This window comes from Carlito syrichta, unplaced genomic scaffold (assembly GCF_000164805.1).
Source record: "Carlito syrichta isolate Samal-C Ts95f unplaced genomic scaffold, Tarsius_syrichta-2.0.1 Scaffold315374, whole genome shotgun sequence".
NCBI classification, from domain to species: Eukaryota; Metazoa; Chordata; class Mammalia; order Primates; family Tarsiidae; genus Carlito; species Carlito syrichta.
Window position 1 is genome coordinate 234,180 of NW_007259470.1, and position 19,733 is coordinate 253,912.

The following is a 19,733-nucleotide window of genomic DNA, read 5'->3' on the forward strand; positions in this document are numbered from 1 at the left end:
AGAAATGAAAAAGCATCTGAAAGTATAAAACTCACTTGTAGATGTAAATATATAAACAAATACAGAATACAGACAAATACAGAATGTCATACTTGGAAGGCTGAGGTGGAAGGATTGCTGGAGCCCAGCAGGTCAAGGCTGCAGTGGCTGGGAGCGACCACTGCACTCCAAGCCTGGGTGACAGAGTGAGATGCCAACTCAAAAAAGAAAAAAGAAATTTTTGAACAAGTGCTTAACTTTGTTAAACATTAGGAAAATACAAATCAAAACCACAATGGAATATCACCTTAAATAAATAATAAACATAATTAAATACATCAACAAATGTAAAGACAAAAACCACACGATTATATCATTAGATGTGGAAAAAGCTTTCGATAAAATCCAGCACCTTTTCTTGATAAAAACCCTTGAATGTCTAGGCATAGATGGAACATACCTCAAAATTAAGAGTCATCCATGAGAAACCCACAGCCAATATACTGCTAAGCAGACAGAAATTGGAGCCATTTTCCCTGAAAACTGAAACAAGACAAGGATGCCCACTCTCACTCCTCCTGTTCAACTTAGTATAGGAAGTTCTAGCTAGAGCAATCAGACAAGAGAAGGAGATTGGGGTTTCCAAGCAGGAAATGAGGAAGTTAAGTTGTCCCTCTTTGCAGAAGACATGATTCTATACCTTGGAAACTCAAGAGAATCTGTCACAAATCTTCTTGCACTGATAAAGAATTTTGGCAAAGTCTCAGGGTATAAAATAAATGTGCAAGAGACACTTGCATTTCTATACACCAACAATAAACAAACAGAAACCCAAGTGAAAAGCACAATCCCATCCACAATAGCCACAAAGAAAAGAAAAAAAAGAAAAGAAAAGAAAAAGAAATACCTTGGCATCTACCTAACCAGAGATGTGAAAGACCTTTACAATGAAAACTACAAAACACTGCTCAAGGAAATCAAAGATGACACAAACAAACAGAAAAATATTCCATGCTCATGGATTGGAAGAGTGATCATTTAAAAAATGTTCATTTTATTCAAGGTGGTCTACAGATTTAATGCAATACTAATTAAATTACCAGCAGCATTCTTCTCAGACCTGGAAACGACAATACAGGAATTCATATGGAAACATAAATGATCACAAATTGCCAAGACAATCCCCAAAAAAAAAAAAAAAAAAAAAAAAAAGGAGGTATCACACTCCAAGACTTTAAACTTTATTATCAAGCTACAATAATCAAAACAACATGATATTGGTACATGAACAGGCATATAGACCAATGGAAAAGGATAGAGATTCCAGAAGCAAAACCTCAATTTCTCAACCAACTCATCTTTGACAAAGTCTCAACCACCAGTCACTGAGGAGAGGGAAATCTATTCAGTAAATGCTGGGGAAACTGGTTGAACACATGCAAAGATTAAAACAAGACCTCTACCTATCACCATACACAAAAGTCAACTCTAAATGGATCAAAGAACTAAATCTAAAACCTCAAACTATAAGAACCTTAGAAAATGCAGGAAACACTTATGGAAATTAGAACTGGCAACAAATTCTGGATTTACATCCTAAGTGCCCATGCCATAAGAGATAAGATAGACAAGTGGGACCTCATCAAACTGACAAGCTTCTACAAAGCCAAAGAAACTATCAAGAGAGTAGGGAGACAGCCCAGGGACTGGGAAAAAATATTTGCCAACTGTATATCTGACAAAGGCCTAACATCTAGAACCTACAAGGAACTCAAACGTGCCAAACACAAAAAACCAAACAGTCCCATTACAAAGTGGGCAAAAGATATGAATAGGCACTTCTCAAAAGAAGACATATGAGCAGCCAACAGATACATGAAAAAATGCTCAGTCTTACTAGTAATCCAAAAAATGCAAATTAATACACACTGAGATACCACCTAACTTCAGTCTGGATGCTCATTATCAACAACTCAAAAATAGCAGATACTGGAGAGCATGCAGGGAAAGGGAACACTTCTACACTGTTGATGGGAGTGTAAACCAGTATAACCTCTGTGGAAAACAATTTGGTGATTCCTAAAATGTCTAAAAATCGACCTTCTATACGACCCCACAATCCCCCTACTGGGAATATACCTAGAAGAACTGAAATCAATCTATGAAAAAGACACCTGCATACGCATGTTTATTGCAGCATTGTTCACAATAGCAAAACATGGAACCAACTGTGCTGCCCATCAAAAGAGGATTGGATAAAAAAAAAAAAGTGGTACATATGCAGGATGGAATATTATGCAGCCACAAAAAGGACAAAATTATGAATTTCACAGCAACTTGGATGGACTTAGAGTCTATAATACTGAGTGATCTATCACAGAAACAAAGAACTGAGTATCACATGTTCTCACTCATAAGTGGACCTTGAACAATTATCGTAATACTATAAGAAAAGGATTGTCAGCCGGGCTTGGTGGCTCAGCCTGTAATCCCAGCACTTTGGGAGGCCGAGGTGAGTGGATTGCCTGACCCCACGGGTTTGAGACCCACTTGGGCAACTTGATGAGACCTCATCTCTACAATAAATAAAAAATTAGCCGGGCGTGGTAGCGCACACCTGTAGTTCCAGCTACTTAGAAGGCTGAGGCGGAAGAATCACCGGAGCCCAGCAGGTAGAGGCTGCAGTGGCTGGGAGCAGCCACTGCACTCCAGTCTGAGTGAGAGAGTGAGACTCCAACTCAAAAAAAAAAAAAAGGATTGTCAGTAGTGGGAAATTGCCGGGGCGGGAATTCTGCAGGGGGGGGGGGGGGAAACACCTCATCAACAAGGGTATCTGCAAAATGAACATTTGTATACTTAACCCTGAATTTTACCCCACATTTTTAAAATAAAAAAAAATTTTTAAAGATATTACCTTATACCTATTGGATGGCCATTATATATATGTGTGTGTGTATAATGCACATATATACATATATATAGTTATATATATATCATATAATATCTATCACCTTTTAATTACTTCTGAACAAATAAAAACAAGTTCTGAGAAGGGTGTGAGGAAACTGAAACATCTGTGCATGGTTAGTGGAAATTTAGAATTGTGCAGCCATTATGGAACACAGTAGGAAGTTCTTCAAAAAATTAAAATAGAACAAACATAAGATCCAGAAATGTCATTTCCAGTTATTTATCAAAATAATGGAATTAAATTTTTGAGAACTGCACTCCCATGTTAATTTCATCATTGTTCACTGCAGCCAGGATATGAAAACCTAAATGTCCATCCATGGATAAATGCACAAAGAAAAGGTGGTATATGTATCTACACATAATGAAATATTATTCAACCTTGAAAGAAAAGAAAATCCTGTCATACATACATCTACTATAACATGGATGAATCTTGAGAACATTATTCTGATAAAATGTTATCCACAGTCGGACAAATATTACATATATTGCTTCATAGAAATAGAAGGTAGGATGTAGGTCGCCAGGGACTGGGAGATGGGAGAGGAAGAGGTTGCTATGTAATGGGTATAAAATTTTAACCATGTAAAATGAAAAAGTTCTACAGATCTCCTGTACAAAAATGCACTATATTTTACAATTAAATATTTGTTAATAGGGTAGATTTCATGTTATGTGTTTTTTACCACAATTTTTAAAAGGCAAAAAAATAGCAAATAATATGCTAATGTTCTGTGAACATAAATGTAAAAAAAGTGAAAAAAATTGTCACAAGTAAAATTATTTAGGACTACATTTTCCTATAAATTTCTAATCTGAAATTTAGTAGTGGAGCCAAAGTTTCCCACAATACATGTTCACTTTACAATGCTAAATTGAATGAAAATTTATGTGCTTTCGAGTTTTAAATATTTAATTAACTCATGAGCTAAATAACAATAATTCTGATATTTAAGGGGAATTCTGGAAAGTACCTATCAGGATTGAACATTTCTAATTTTTTTTTTTTTTTGGTCAGAGTCTCACTCTGCCATCCAGGCTGGATGGAGTGCAATGGCATGATCGTGGCTCACTACAGTCTCAAACTTCTGGGGTCAGGTGATTCTTCAACCTCAGCTTCTCGAGTAGCTGGGACTAGACGTACATATCACAGTGACCAGCTAATTTTATATTTGTGGAGATGAGGTCTTGCTATGTTGCCTTGGCTGGTGTCAAACTACTGGGCCCAAGCAATCCTCTCATCTAACTCTCCTTAACTGCTAGGAATACAGGCATGAGCTACCGTACCTGGAGTGAAAATTTTGAATTTAAATATAAAATATGTTTGTACACGATAGCTGATGAACTTCCGAACATTAAACACAACACACACACACACACACACACACACACACACACACACACACACACACACCTCTTGCCAAAACAGGTTTATTTTAAATTATTATCTCCTGACTGCTAAGAGATTTTGTAAAGAAATTTAATATGCAAAGAGCTACATTAGTTTAAAATATTAAATATACGTAATAGAAATTCTCTACAAGTAGCATATTTTGTTTTATTTTCTGAAAATGTGTTAATTGACGCATAATAATTATACAAACTTCTGGATGCATGTGATATTTTGATACATGTGTACAATTTATAATGATTAAATCACAGTAATTGATTTGAAAAATCCATCACCTCATACATTTATAATTTCTTTGTGTTGGGAACATTCAAAATACTCTCTTCTAGCTATTTTTAAATATGCAATAGGTTATTAACTGTAGAAACTACAGGTAAAGTTTGGGTATCCTGATTGATGTTATGTGCCACCCCACTCCCCTGGCAGTGCCCCACTATGGCTAATCTCTTTCTTATAGTATTATGATAAACGTTCAGGATCCGCTTATGAGTGAGTACATGTAGTTCTCAGATCTTTGTTGCTGTGACAAATCACTGAGTATTATACATTCTAATCTGTTCACATTGCTGCAAAGTTTGTAATTTTGTTTTTCTTATGGTTGTGTAATATTCCATCATGCATATGTACCACATTTTCTTTGTCTAGTCCACGTTCAATGGGCAGTAAGGTTGGTTCCATGTTTTTGCTATTGTGACTAATGCTGCAATAAACATACGTGTGCAGGTATTCTTTTTTATAGAGTGATTTGAGTTTCTCTTGGTATATTCCCAGAAGGGGGATGGTAGCATATTTTTCAACACAATATCTAAAGAAGCAAAACAGTTCTTCAAAACACTTAGAGATATCTGTGCTTTTAAAAATTTGTTATAGCTTTCATTTCTTGATCTTCTAGAAGTGCCCTTGCCTATCAAGTTAATATGGTAAACAGAATAAAAGAATTTGATATCAACCATAGTATCCACTATGGTGGCAAACAGAAGGGACTTTAGAATTAGAACAACTACACCTGGAATTCACCCCTGGATCTACTAGTTTTAAAACTGTAGCTTTCTCTTCTGCAAAATGGGTATGAGAGTGCTCTTGTGTTACTGGTGTGAGGATTAAATAAAATAAGTTGGCTATCTGTATCCCTGGGTTCTGCCTCTGCAGATTCAAGCAACTACAGGTAAAAATACAATAAAAATAACAATACAAAGAGAAAAAACCAATAGCCATGTGATGCTCAATGACAGGAATACATTCTGAGAAATGCATCATTAGATTATTTCATCATTCTGTGAGCATTACAGAGAATACATACACAAACCTAGAACATATAGCCTACTACATACTTAGGCTATATGGGATAGCTTGTTGCTTCTAGGCTACAAACCCATTCATCATGTTACTGTACTAAATACCACAGGTGATTTTAACACCTTATTGTCTAATGATGTATTTCTCAAAGCATCCCTGCCATTAAGCTATGCACGACTATATTGACATTGCATTTACATTGCATCAGATATTATATGTAATCTAGAGATGATTTAAAGTGTACAGGAAGACATGCATAGGTTATATATAAAGATGATGCCATTTTATATAAGAAGCTTGAGAATCTGTAGATGTTGTTATTGGTGAGGGTCCTGCAACCAATCCCCAGCAGATGCCGAGAAATGACTGTAATGCCTAGGGACCTAGTTATCTATTGCTTCATAACTACCCTAAAACTTAGCAGTTTAGCACAATAAACATCAACTGGCTCACATTCTGAGAGTCAGGAATCTGGGAAGCATCTTTGCTTGGTGTGTCTGACTGAGGGTTTCTTGAGTTGCATTAATTGAGACCACAGCCCTCTCAAGGCTCACTGAGGTCGAATAATTCACTTCTAAGCTCTCTCTCATGGATTTCTGGCAGAATTCAGTTCCTTATTGTGTGGAGGTCAGGGAGCCTCAATTCCTTGCCATAGAGTTATTTACAAATGGCCTCAAGACTTGGCAGTTGGATTCCCTCAGAGCAAGTGATCCAAGGATTTAGAAGAGCATTTATGAACAAGGGAGAAGACAGCAGAGAGGATCTTTTATAACCTAATCTTGAAAGTGATATTCCATCCCTTCCACCATACTGATACGCTGTGGGAAAGGATGATATGAGGGTTTGAATATCAGGAAGTAGCATCATTGGGGACCATTGGGGAGCCATTATTAGGGGCCATCTTGAAGACGGGCTACCAAACTTGGCAAAGCACATCAAGAAAGAAATTAGGCCAGAGACATCTCCAGAAGCATAAGTACTGACAAACTGGGGGAAAATAGCAAAGTGACAACTTTCTATCTGGTTTTAGTCATAAGGACTAGATTTAATGACAGTAATTAAAATTAAAGTACATTATTTTAAAATTTTTTAAAAAGTGAAACTTTCACTGTCAAATATCAGGATTTGTAACTGAATTATTTCCTCCATGTCTATGCCTTCAGGAAAGATCCTACTCAGTCTATCTAAAAATAAATGAGAATGTATTTTACTTAGAAAAAATTGATTAAACAAATCCTTCCCATGATTCATTATACTGATTAAGAACCATTCATATTTAACATAGAATAGAAATTCTTTTTTTACCTTTATCCTCTCTACGGATTGAAAGTGTCTTGATCTCACTCAAAGATGAGATACATTTATATTTTATGCCTATGTTGCATGATGCTCATTATCTTAATAATCCCGTATTGTTGGTTCTCTTCCAATCACCTTTTACAGGGTCCATGTGACTATTCACATTGTGTGCAGAGCTGTATTTTTTAATCTCTAGCACCCAAACATGTCTAGCATACAATAGATACTCAATAAAGATTTGCAGAGTATTTGAATAAACTTCCTTGAATAGAGGAATGAGTCAGACTTGGTTTGTGAAACCGCTACACTGAATCTGGAGAGCAGGAATACTTAGTTGATGTCATGGCTATTACTGAGGGCAAACATATAAGCTATGCAGAAAACTGTGAAGGAGTGATGGCAGTAAAGGAGGGCATAACAGGAGATAGTCTAAGGAAGAAAAGAAAATATCACAATAGAGATACAAAGCTAAGTGCCTGAGAACAAGGGGGTTCCGCATCAAGGAGAGTGAGTTGAGGGCAATTGACAGCAGTGGCAGAGTAGTCACTGGATGGGTGTTAAAATTATTGTTGGTAATAATAAGAGTACAGCAGAATCATAACAGATGAGGAGGTTATATTGAAAAAGTCAGTAAACATTATTTTAAATATCTATTAAATCACTCATAAAGTATAAAATACCATGGTTTGATAAATAGAATACAAAAATAATTATGTAAAAACACACATATGGTGATGCATATTTATGTAGAAAAGTATATCTATACAAAATTTATTTGATAGTATTTTTAATTTTAAGATAGGCCAGGCATGGTGGCTCATGCCTGTAATCCCAGCACTTTGGGAGGCCAAGGCAGGAAGATTGATTAAGCCAAAGAGTTAGAGACCAGTCTAGGTCTTCCAGACTGGGCAACAGAATAAGACCCTGACTCCAATAATAAATTAAAAAAAATACATAAGTACATAAATAAAAGAATGTAAGCACATGAGCAAACTGAAATTTTTTCTCATCAATAGTGTGTCTTTTTTATCGGAAAGGTTTGAATGGCACATATAGGTTCCTTGTCTAACCTTTGCTATCAAAAGTCGCATGTGTAATAGTCTATTGTGTTTCACTCATGTCACTAAAGTCTTATTCACAAACTTGGCTCATCATATTAGCACATTAAGGAGTGTGTAAGAAACAGGCACAATATCTCAGGATAAACATTGTACATATGCCAACTAAACATTGGTATATAAACCAGTATAATGAACTCTGAATCAAAAAATATTATTAAATATAAAGCCACTACATGATATTGAAATATTTGATTCACCAGAAAGATGCAAAAAAGTAAGAAAGTGGACAGAAATCCAGAGAGACTGAAAGGGCTACTTTAATAGTGTACAATTTCTACATTCCTTCCTAGGAATTAATAGATTAATGAGACAAATTAGGAAGAATATAGAAAAGTGAGATAATGCAATTAACAAGCTTGACCCAATAAATGCATATTTCACCTTACAAGAAATAATATGGAAATATAATTTTTTCTCAAATATATATAAAACTCTTATTTTAAGTGACTAAAACCTAAACAGATAACATATTTCAAATTACTTATATAATATAGATCTCATTTACTTCTGCAAATAAGTTAGAAATCAATAACAAAAATATATAAATAAATATATTCATAAATTTGAGTATGTGCTTTTATGCTTACGAATATAATAATTTAGAAAACATTACAATTTAGGGATAATAAAAATAAATAATAAAGCATATGAAATATAGCCAAAGCTATTTCTAAAGGGAAATAGATTGCCTTAAATGTATATACTAGGGAAAAAAAGAGACTGAAAGTTAATGTGGTAATCATGTCACCATTTTCTCTATTCCCTTTTGTTTTACTTTGCCCAACTTACAAAAATCAAAAAGAATAAACTTAAGAGCATTCTGAAAGAACAATAAATTCTAAATCTTCTGCTCTTTGTCTCTATCATAATACCATTAATTGACCACATTGAATGAGTTTTGTACTGAGCTAACTGCTTTATTTGTCATAAGGTAAGACATCTTCCCACAGAATTTGTAAAGCTAACTGGTTCATGGATTCTTTAAGAGAAGAGTAGTTGCTTCTTTTTATCTATCTCTGACTTTCTGTAGTTTGCTTCTCTAATGAATGGCAGGGAGAATTTTGTTTTATCCATCAAAGACCTCATTTATTTATTGTTTATAGGAACTTCTATATAAAAGCTTTATTTTATATCCAAAATTATATGTACACATGTACAAAACTACCTCTATTTAACAATGTTAAAAGATGCTCCTGCTATTTTTACTCTGCATAGAAGTGCTATGTAGAGAAAGATAAAGAAGAGTTGAGTAGATAGATTGTATATATACAAAGACACACTTTTATTTTGAATCCACAAATACGTTTTACATTATATACACATGTGTGTATTTATACATTATAAGTACATATATTATATATATCTTATCTATTTATAGACACATATATAAAATGCATGTTTTATACACACAGCTTTATCTGTATTTATCTGGCTGTAGAGATTTTCCAAGTAGGTTAAAATTAAAGAGTATTAGTGGCTAGAAAATTGTTAGAAAACAGAGTGGCGATGGATTATATTATGTATGAGCTTTTAAAAATTCTTCACAAAATTAAGAAAGACAGATTAGGTGCAGTGGCCTATCTTTCTTAATTTTGGCAAGGCGGAGCCATGAGAATTGCCTAAGCCCAGGAACTAGGCAAGTTTACAAGTCATCTCTACAAGTAAAAATAATTAGTCATCTCTACAAGTAAAAAGAAAATAAGAAAGATAAAAAAGCATAAAAATATCATTCCATGTATTCTAAAGAAATGTGTGCATATGTAGATGAAGTTTTTTTTACATACATGTAAAATTTCTTTTTTTTAATTGGCACTATATTTATACAATTTTTTTATTTTCAAAAACACAGGTCAAGATAAAAATTACCTCTTACTGAAAGTTTTCTTTCAGTTTTCTTTAAGATGCTAAAAGCAGTAGATATAAGAAATCCACAAACAAATTACCATTATCTTATCAACTTGAATTAATTTAAGTTAATATTTTCTTAAAGATGCAATCATAAAGAATTTACATATAATATTACTCTAATTATGTTGTTCAAGAAAATACTATAAAACAGTCAACCTAAAATTTGATGCTATTTCATGCATAATTTTGGTTCATTTCTATTGTAACTCAAATAATTCTTGGCTTGCTCTCACTTTATCAAGGTGTCAATCTCACATAATACCACTCACAACTTGATAGGAATTATGGTAATTTTTCTATTTTTAAATACTCTCCATTTCTCTATATGTGTATGTACTATCTCTCCTTTTCTTATTTAGCATTAGGCATTTATACCCAAACATGAAAAAGAACCTTTTAGGGTAGTCGTTAAATAGAATGAGTAATTTTTATATCTATAATGGTATGATGACAAAAGCAATTATTTTTAATATAGAGAATGGAATAAGAAAAAAATCTATTGCAAATTTAAACTTTTAAAATGTAATTTTAAGAATAAGGATGCATTTATCTGATTAATTTTAAAAATTTTGTGAAATATTTGCTCCCCAAAATAAAAGCAAGACAAATTACACTTTAATTAGCAGCTATGTAAAAAGTAGCCCTTTCGTGAAAAACTCACCACCACTCACCTGTGCAGCCAGGTCTCCGGAATATTGTGTGCGGCATACACTGTGAAGCTAAGGTGGGAATGCAGCCCAGGATGCTCATAGGAAATGCTTCCAGGCACATTTACAGGTTGAAAATCTGCATAAAAGCTTCTACAATAGACATTGATTAGCTGGTAGATAGACGTGGATAGTTCAGTTGTTACTTTGTCTATCAAGCCTAGGAGAAAATAGATAGTGACCAAGTCATCTGTGAAGGGTCATATTTATAATAAACTATCAACTGCAGCTTTGAAATTTCTTATAATTCAACTTAAATAGAATTTAATTACAATGACCCTTTACCAACTGAAGCTAATTTGCCATCTGTGCCTCTGAATGTAGCCTGGATTAGTTGCTAGCAGATTAAATATCAATAAGATTTCATATCTTCAGCAGCATAAATTTTGGAGGCATGGTTTTTTGATCACAAATTGGAAATTTTTATTATTAATTGGACATTTTTATCAACTAGCATTTACAATATTTTTTGTTCTGGTTTATGATTGTTTAGAATTAATTTTCAGACAAGGAACATATTTTCTACATGACCTATAAGTACTTCAAACAAATCCCATCTAAAGAATTAATTGTAATAAATTTGATTGTTATAATATTTAACATTCACTGTACACTAATCATATACACAGTGCAGATATAAAAAGAGAATGACAATAGTACATGCCTGGGATTTGAAATAAGCTTGAAATGAAAGATTTAAGATGTTTACTAAATCGTTTCAAAATCAAAGCCTTTCTTGAGTTTTACCATTAGTTATTTAAAAGGAGCCTATTGATTATTCCTAAAAGTGACTTGTCATGAAAGAAGAAACATAAAGTAAAATTACTTGGTATAGGAGCTAATAGTTTTTCTCTGGCAGCTCAGGAGATGTGAGAGAACAAGTAAGCACGTCACTAGGAATTCTTTTCTTTTCTTTTTGAGTTGGAGTCTCACTCTGTCACCCAGACTGGAGTGCAGTGGCCGCTCCCGGCCACCGCAGCCTCGACCTGCTGGGCTCCGGCGATCCTTCTGCCTCAAGTGTTCCGAGTCGCTGGAAATACAGGCGCGCGCTACCACGCCTGGCTAATTTTTTTGATTTACTGTAGAGATGAGGTCTCACCAAGTTGCCCAGGCGGGTCTCGAACCCTCGGGCTCAGGCAATCCACTCATGTCAGCCTCCCAAAGTGCAGCATTACAGTCTGAGCCACCGAGCCCAGCCAGGAATTATTTTCTTAAGATCTGCTGCAGTTTGATTCCATGAATCAAGTCACTCAGCACAATTGTATTCAAATGCATGCACTTCTTTATAAGGTGTTTCAGAAACATAAATTGCTTTTTAGTTTTCAGATGTTTTGAAAATAGTACAAAGAGCTAGCTTTTTTCCTTTGATAAACTTCAGTATTCCATTGCTCAGGCAGTTGGATGCCTCGGTAGAAAGGCCAGCTTCAGCATTGAGCTTCTTCTAACATCCTGTCTGTCCCTCAGTAGCTCTGTATATACTTAACCATTTTTGTTGTTCTTTAACATATGCTAATATTCACTTAGTTATTCATAAATTTGTAGAAGAGTCATAAGATAGACAAATTTTACTTATTTGCTATATTTCTTAAATTGTGCTCTTTGCTGAAACAGCCTAGGGGGACAAGCAGAGGAAAAGAGCTCTAATTAAAATTATCTGAGAAATCAGCAGTAGCAATTAATGAAGCAGAAGAGTAAAGCAGTGTAAAAATAGCCTTAAAAGAAACTTCATCAAATTCTGGAGGCCAACCAACAGGGATTCTCCTGAACAACACCAGGCAGAAAATTGTAAATGTATAGAAACATCTTGTTTCTCAGTCTCCCAATTGTACTTTTTGTACTCTGAAGCAGGAAGTACAATCTTTCTGTCAATAATTCCCAGTATTGTACAAATGAACACACATCTAAAATAAATCATGCAGTTGGATGAGATATCTTGTTAATTTAAGCACCAGTACATAATTGTGGAACTTCAATTTTTTTTTTTTTTTGGAATTGGAGTCTCACTCTGTCACCCAGGCTGGAGGGCAGTGGCATGCTCCCAGCCACCGCAGCTTCGACCTGCTGGGCTCCAGCGATCCTTCTGCCTCAGTCTTCCAAGTAGCTGGAACTACAGGTGCGCGCTACCACACCTGGCTAATTTTTTATTTATTGTAGAGACGAGGTCTTGCCAAGCTGCCCGTGGGTTCTCGAACCGTTGGGTTCAGGCAATCCTCTCACCTCGGCCTCCCAAAGTGCTGGGATTACAGGCTGAGTCAACAAGCCCGGTCGAACTTAAATTATTTAGATAATTATTCAATCTCTTCTCTTTGCTTTTGTGCAGAATGATAGTTCTTGGTCGTAATTTGCTTCTTTGAGGCTGTACGTAGATGTGTGTTTATGCATTATGCTTTACTTCCAGAACTCTGGGTCAAAACGTATAAGGACTCAAGACATTCAGCTTGGTGGTGAAATATGGTGAAAAAATGTTTGTCACCCATGATTTTACTCTGGAAAAGAGTTATAGTGCCATGAACTAAAGAGGCAATGACAATACATGAGCATTTAAGACTTATTAATTAAAATTTGTCATTACTTATTATAGAATATGTCTAGGAACATTTCTGTACAGTTTTGTGGAATCTCATATTTCAACACCCAGAGAAATATGGGAGAGGAGATCTCATTACAACATTCCTGAAAGAAAGGAAGAGAGGACCAGTTCCATATAGGCATACCTCCAGTTTGTCCACTCTAAGCACTACCACTCAAATTCTGCATTAGAAATATTGTTAGGGTATGTCCATTCCTTCCTTTTCTTTTATGGTGATCTGGAGTTTTATGAAAACCTGGGACAGCGATATTTGTACTAGCACAGGTTTTTTTCTCATATTCTCTGCCACCTCGTTTTTCTCTGTGACATGATATGAGGAAGTTTCTCAAATATAACTGAATAACCCCTTATGAGTGGTGGGAATTAGAGTTGAGAGGATGTCCTTTGTACAACTCTTTACTGCAACAATTCAAGCTGTGGAGGGCAGATTGGGGTTATCACTTGCTTCCCACTGTTTTTCTCTCAATCCAAAGGGTGTTGAATATCTGTGGGGCAGTTTTCCTCAAAGATACTAAGTGTTCCTATGCCAAATATCATTACCTACCACAAGCAAACAAGAACCATCCTGACCACACCCTGGACATTAAATCTTATTATATCTTTTACACATATTAGGATATCTAAGATCAAGAACTTAGTCTAGGATCACAGAGTTTAAAAGCAGCAGTTGAGATGCAAAACCAATTCTGCCTGGTTCCAAAAGTTGGATTCTGCTGTGTATCACATAATCTCACATCCACTTTTTTTAGTTAGTTTTTTTTTTGTGTGTGTTTTTTTTTTACAGGAAAAGGCTTCCTGTGGCTTGCAATTTTATAGGCTCAGAGCCTCTGTAAACACTAATCATTTCAGAACCTAATCCTCCAACCTGTTATATTAGCTTGGTCTTTTTAATTGAGTTTAAATTTAAATTTGAAATTAATGACTTTAAATACAGGCATCTGACACTTTTCTGATTTTTTTTACATCAAAATATAATTAGGTAAATGGTAAAAATTTTCACTGTTTTGGAATTATTATATAAATATTTTTAGGATTTTAATTTTTATAGATAGCTTGACTCTTCTCATTATTTAAAAAATATCAGGCTAAGAGTTTAGAGAGTGTGCATTTTTATTCTCTAGCAGAGTAATTACTTCCATTGATATAAAGAGTTTTTACACAGCATTTCTCCCCTGAGAATGTGTGTTCATGTATATGAGAGTAATCACAGTATTTTGAGAGAAAATTTAAAAACATTTTGGGGTTCTATAACTTTTTCTCTTTTATTTATTTATTATAAAATATTTGAGTACATGTATGTTTTACCTTTTGCTGAAGTCTCTGGATTTTGATAAAAATTCTGAAAAAAAGGTAAAAAAACATACTTGTGATTCAGACAGCAATTCAAAAAATAATCAAACTGGTAATATACAAAATCTAAACACTATAATTTATCTGGCATGATAAGAATTCAAAATATTTTATACATCAGTTTATTAAACAGAGAAATCTAAATTGTATGATGAAAGAAAAGCTTTCTGAATACTGTAATGAACAATATAGATTATTTAGTTTTTATAAAAATAAATTACTAGACTAGGTTCAGCCTTTTCAGTATTATTTGAATATTTCCACAGATATTATCTAAGCTCAATCACCCTTCCACAACAGTGTTTAATCTTTTGATGTAAGTGCATTTTCAGTTCTCTTTAGTATGTATAGCTCTTATTCTTAGTAGTGAATCAGCAATCTTTGGGTAGCACAAAAAAGAGGGTGGGATTGAAGAAGACAAGATATACAAATTTACTATATAGTTTCATTTATTTCTTTCTTTTTAGAAAACTTTAAAGAAATCTGAAAGTCAATCACTTGAAAAAAATAAAATACTTGAGTCATATCCCAAATCAAGAAACTGCATTCTAAAATCTTACTTTTTAATTGTCATTTCCATTGTTCTTTAAGTTCATTAGTGTGATAGCCTTATTTATTTACACAGTTTTAACCTTACTGAAATCCTAGAACTACTTTGGTGGCTTACGATTTGCTGGTTATAATTTAGCATGAAAACTTTATGAGGTGATTCATAGATTTCCTAAAAATAATGTTCTAACCCAAAAGAAAAAAAAAATTTTCCAATAGGTCCATTCTACTTAATACTAATTTAAAAAATAAAAATTTAACATTTCTAAAATTTAAAATTAAAGGTTTGCTTTTAAGCAAAAGCAATTAATTAAAAGTCAGATTTCTCAAACAAATAAATTAGGAAATAATTGTGACTGTATTCCTTTAAAGAGGGAACATTTCCATCATGGTTAAAATGTAAATTCATATATAGCTTTTTGGTTAAAAGCATTATTCCCATCAACCTTCTCAGAAGCAGGTAAAATTTTTTATGAGTATAGTTTCAACTACTAGTCTTAAAAACAACACATAAAGTCTTCACCCCATGAATGTGAGTGAGATTTTTAAAGATATCAGCCTGACTTAACTATAATTCAATTTTTTCAGAAATACAGACCTGTATTATAAAATCACCATTATATCCACCTATACCACAATGGGAATGAGCATATTTTCTTACTTTATGGTTTATCTGAGAGCATTTAATGAAAATATATTATGTGAACTTCTGGAATATCATTTGAAGGATGGAAAATTGTTTCCAGTGCTGGGTAGGAGAATGAAATGGAGTACAACTGTGTTTGTGATATAATTCTTCATCTTGCCAAAACTTACATTTAATAAATACCTAATTACTTCCACTTATGGCAGGAAATAGTCTCTTGCCTGTTGACCAAAAATGAAGCCAAGAGAAAGAAAAGCTTCTCAAATTTCAGTTTGTTGGCAGAAGACCTGCATTTCTCAGTACTTCTTCCATTTTAAGTTTATGGTGGGTGAATAGACTGAATTGCTTTGGCATTGTTAACTTAGCTGGTTATTGTACAAATTCTGCAAAAGTACTTAATTTGTGTGCCAACATTCTTATGTAGGTGGGCTCACAATTATGATAGGATGGAAAAAGAAATGAACAAAAAATATGAATACAATTGATGTAGAATAAATATACTTTAAAAAGTCTACTCAAAATAGATACAATTCATTTTGGGGGGAATATTGAACTATCTATTTTGACTATTTGCATATATTAAATAAAACTCACAATTGCCAACTCTTTCCTTAATTTGTATGCATGAAAATTTTAGTCTATTAAAATAAAAGATAAATATTTAGATATTATGAGTTTAAAAGCTGCAAAAAACACACAATTGAGTGCTTATAAGATTATATAAAAAATATAAAATACGAATATGAGCTTTTCTTGAGTACTTTAATTGTTCATAGCTTTTTAGGAAATAACTAATTTCTTCCATGAGTAGTTCTTTTGGTCTCAGATTGAAAACTTGATATTTCTGAAAAAAATTGTCTTTCTTGTTCTTTTAGAGAGTTTCAGAAAATGAATGTTTTGGAAATAAAGTTTTTTATACCTAAGAATATGTTGACATCATTTGAAATGTTTCATCTTAAAATTACATTTTCCCTATTTTTGATTAGTTGTTTGCTTCTGCTGATTCACCAAGAGCTGGACATAAATATTGAAGACTAACCAAAGAGTCCTAACAGATGGTAAGACACAAGTCCACAGTCCCACATCTGGTCTCCTCTGGCAATGATTCATATTTGCCATGAGGCTATCTATAATCAATGGCCTTGAGATGATAAAGACTCACCTTACTAGTGATGTATGAATCAAAGTCTTCATCTTATCTTTTATGTCTTATATTTTATAATCTTATATTTCATTATCAGTTCTATGTGCTTGTAATGCCTTCAGGAAATGTTAAGATACATAATTTCTTGGTGAAAACTAATTCTCATATTATGTTAGTTTGACTTAACTTCACCTACTAGAATACTCTTTTTTTTTTTTTTTTTTTTTGAGTTGGAGTCTCACTCTGTCGCCCAGACTGGAGTGCAGTGACTGCTCCCGGCCACTGCAGTCTCCACCTGCTGGGCTCCGGCGATCCTTCTGCCTCAGCCTTCCAAGTAGCTGTAACTACAGGCGAGCGCTACCACGCCTGGCTAATTTTTTTGATTTATTGTAGAAATGAGGTCTCACCAAGTTGCCTAGGCAGGTCTCGAACCCACGGACTCAAGCAATCCACTCACCTCAGCCTCCCAAAACATGGGATTACAGGCTGAGCCACCGAGTCCAGCTAGAAAGCTCTTTTTTTAGCACCATATAGTTCCCAAATTTTTTAGTTCTTCAAAATACCTATTTTCAAAACATACTGGTGGCTTACTTCTCAAGACTATGGTATTTTTTTTTCACTCCGACAAGGATAGAAAATTATGACTAAATTAAATATGATCATATCAGATTACTTGCCTTGTTATTATTTGTGAAGACCACATATCTTAAAACTACACACAAAACAGTTTTGGTGACTACATAATTATTCATTTTTCTTCAATTGAAAAGTAAAAGAGTAAGCATTTTCTCATTAAGGAAAATGTAGAGAAATAAACACAAGTCTGTCTTAAACACTGAATTTTGAGATCTACTGATTATATAACTTACACTTGGATTTTATTAATGCTTTGTGCTTTTAGTTTTTAATCAACTTTTATCTTTAAAATATTTTGGTGGTATGCTTCCATGACTCTTCAGAATTATCACTGTCACTTTTCATGTAATGTAAATAAGGTATTTAAATTTCTATATTCATTTCTAAGGCCTAATCACACAAAAATTCAGATAAAAATAAGACATAGAAGGCTCAACATTAAGAAATTACTGAATCTTCATAGTCATTTATCTATTAGAAATAATAAGAAGTTAGCACAAGAATAGTAACATGTTTGTCTATATTTTAAATCAATCTATTTGAAATTTCAAGGTTATTATATTCAAAGGTTGTATGATATCTGGTGGTCTTTTCCATGCAGATAAGGAATGCATGTAGTCACTGTCTCTTAGGAAGTTTCACATATACATTGGAATATGAATAGAGCAGGGATTCAAATCTATATTTTGTCACTTACTAATCCTCTGTGCACAGCACTCTAAGCATCACCTTTTAACATAAAATGAACATTAAAATACCAACTTTGTGACACTGCTGTGAGGCTATGTTAAAATAAAAATTAAATAAGGTAATGCATATGTGAAACTGTTATATATTGCAATGCACATGCAAATATTAATTATTGTATCACATGTTTCTGCTTTTTAATCTGCTGAACTAATAATAGGTTGAATATGTTCATTGTGACTGAATTTACTAATATTTTTCATGGGCAGTAATCATACTTATAATTCTATGTCAGATTTCTGAAATTTAAAAAAAAATCACATAATGCCCAATTTTTAAACCTGCAAAGTCATTACAGATCTGGGACCTAGATAAATTTACTCAGAAATCATAGAATAAGTATGCACTGCAAATTCAGCAAAAGATATCACAATAATTGATCTTTTCTTTATTACATATGTGCTTATCCACCAACCATGACACTTATCCCTGCATACACTGTGTACTCAAGAGCCCTTAATGGCTTATACAAATACTTGTGAATGTCGTATAAGTACATTCATCTAGGCAGGACTGTAGGATTGATTTTAGTTTCACTTACAAGTTATAAGGTAGTTACACACTTCAAGGTGTAACAAATTTATTTTTAATTTAATTTAATCTGGTATAATAGACTCAAGCTGCCATTATCCCCAAAAGATTGAAATATACTGCATGCATGCTCTCACATACATATGTACAAACACACATACATACAGAAACAGAAACTTAGTTGTTAGTCAAAAGTCTTTTACTCTCCTTAAGTAATTACTGAACTCAAGTTTAAAATAATTACTATGTAATAAATGAATATATTTACCTCTGTTTTTCTTTGAAGAATTAGACTTAGTTCATTTACAGCATCTGTAATTTGTTTGGTTTCCACATATCCAAGAACACTGCAGATTTTTTTAACTACTTCAATAATGTTATCCGTGTTTTCCTGTAGATGACAAGATTCATCTTACCATTTATTGAAATAGAGACTATATTAACATATCCTCAAAATTCTTCTCTTTCCAGGAAAAGGAAATCGAATAAAATGTGATTGTTTGCTTTCACATAAAGAGAAAGTTTTCAAGACTCTGGTTATTCTGTGACTGGAGCCATAATTTTATTAAGTGAATGCTCAAAGGTAAAACTAACTTAACATTAACTCACTTACTTAAATAACTTAATAACTAACTAAGGTCTAATTTCACGTTACCTAAAATAAAATGAAAGGAAGACAGAGGGAAAGAGAAAAGATGAGGAAGAGAGAGGTTGGGGGAGGGTGGGGAAGTGGAAGGGGAATAAGGGAAGAAAGGAGACCGCAGGAGAATGAGAAACACATACACACACACACACACACACACACACACACACACACACACACACACACACACACACAGTTTCACC

The 19,733-nt window shown here is 33.7% G+C and overlaps 1 protein-coding gene across 1 annotated transcript in view; it reads right to left on the reverse strand.

The window, feature by feature from the left end:
- PIK3C2G (phosphatidylinositol-4-phosphate 3-kinase catalytic subunit type 2 gamma) overlaps nt 1–19,733 on the reverse strand; it is a gene marked incomplete at its 3' end in the record, with an annotated part of 314,051 nt that overhangs the window by 228,135 nt on the left and 66,183 nt on the right. Inside the window, 3 exon segments of the mRNA XM_008072653.1 lie at nt 10,659–10,854; nt 14,590–14,623; nt 19,156–19,278. Coding sequence (XP_008070844.1) covers nt 10,659–10,854; nt 14,590–14,623; nt 19,156–19,278 — 353 coding nt within the window.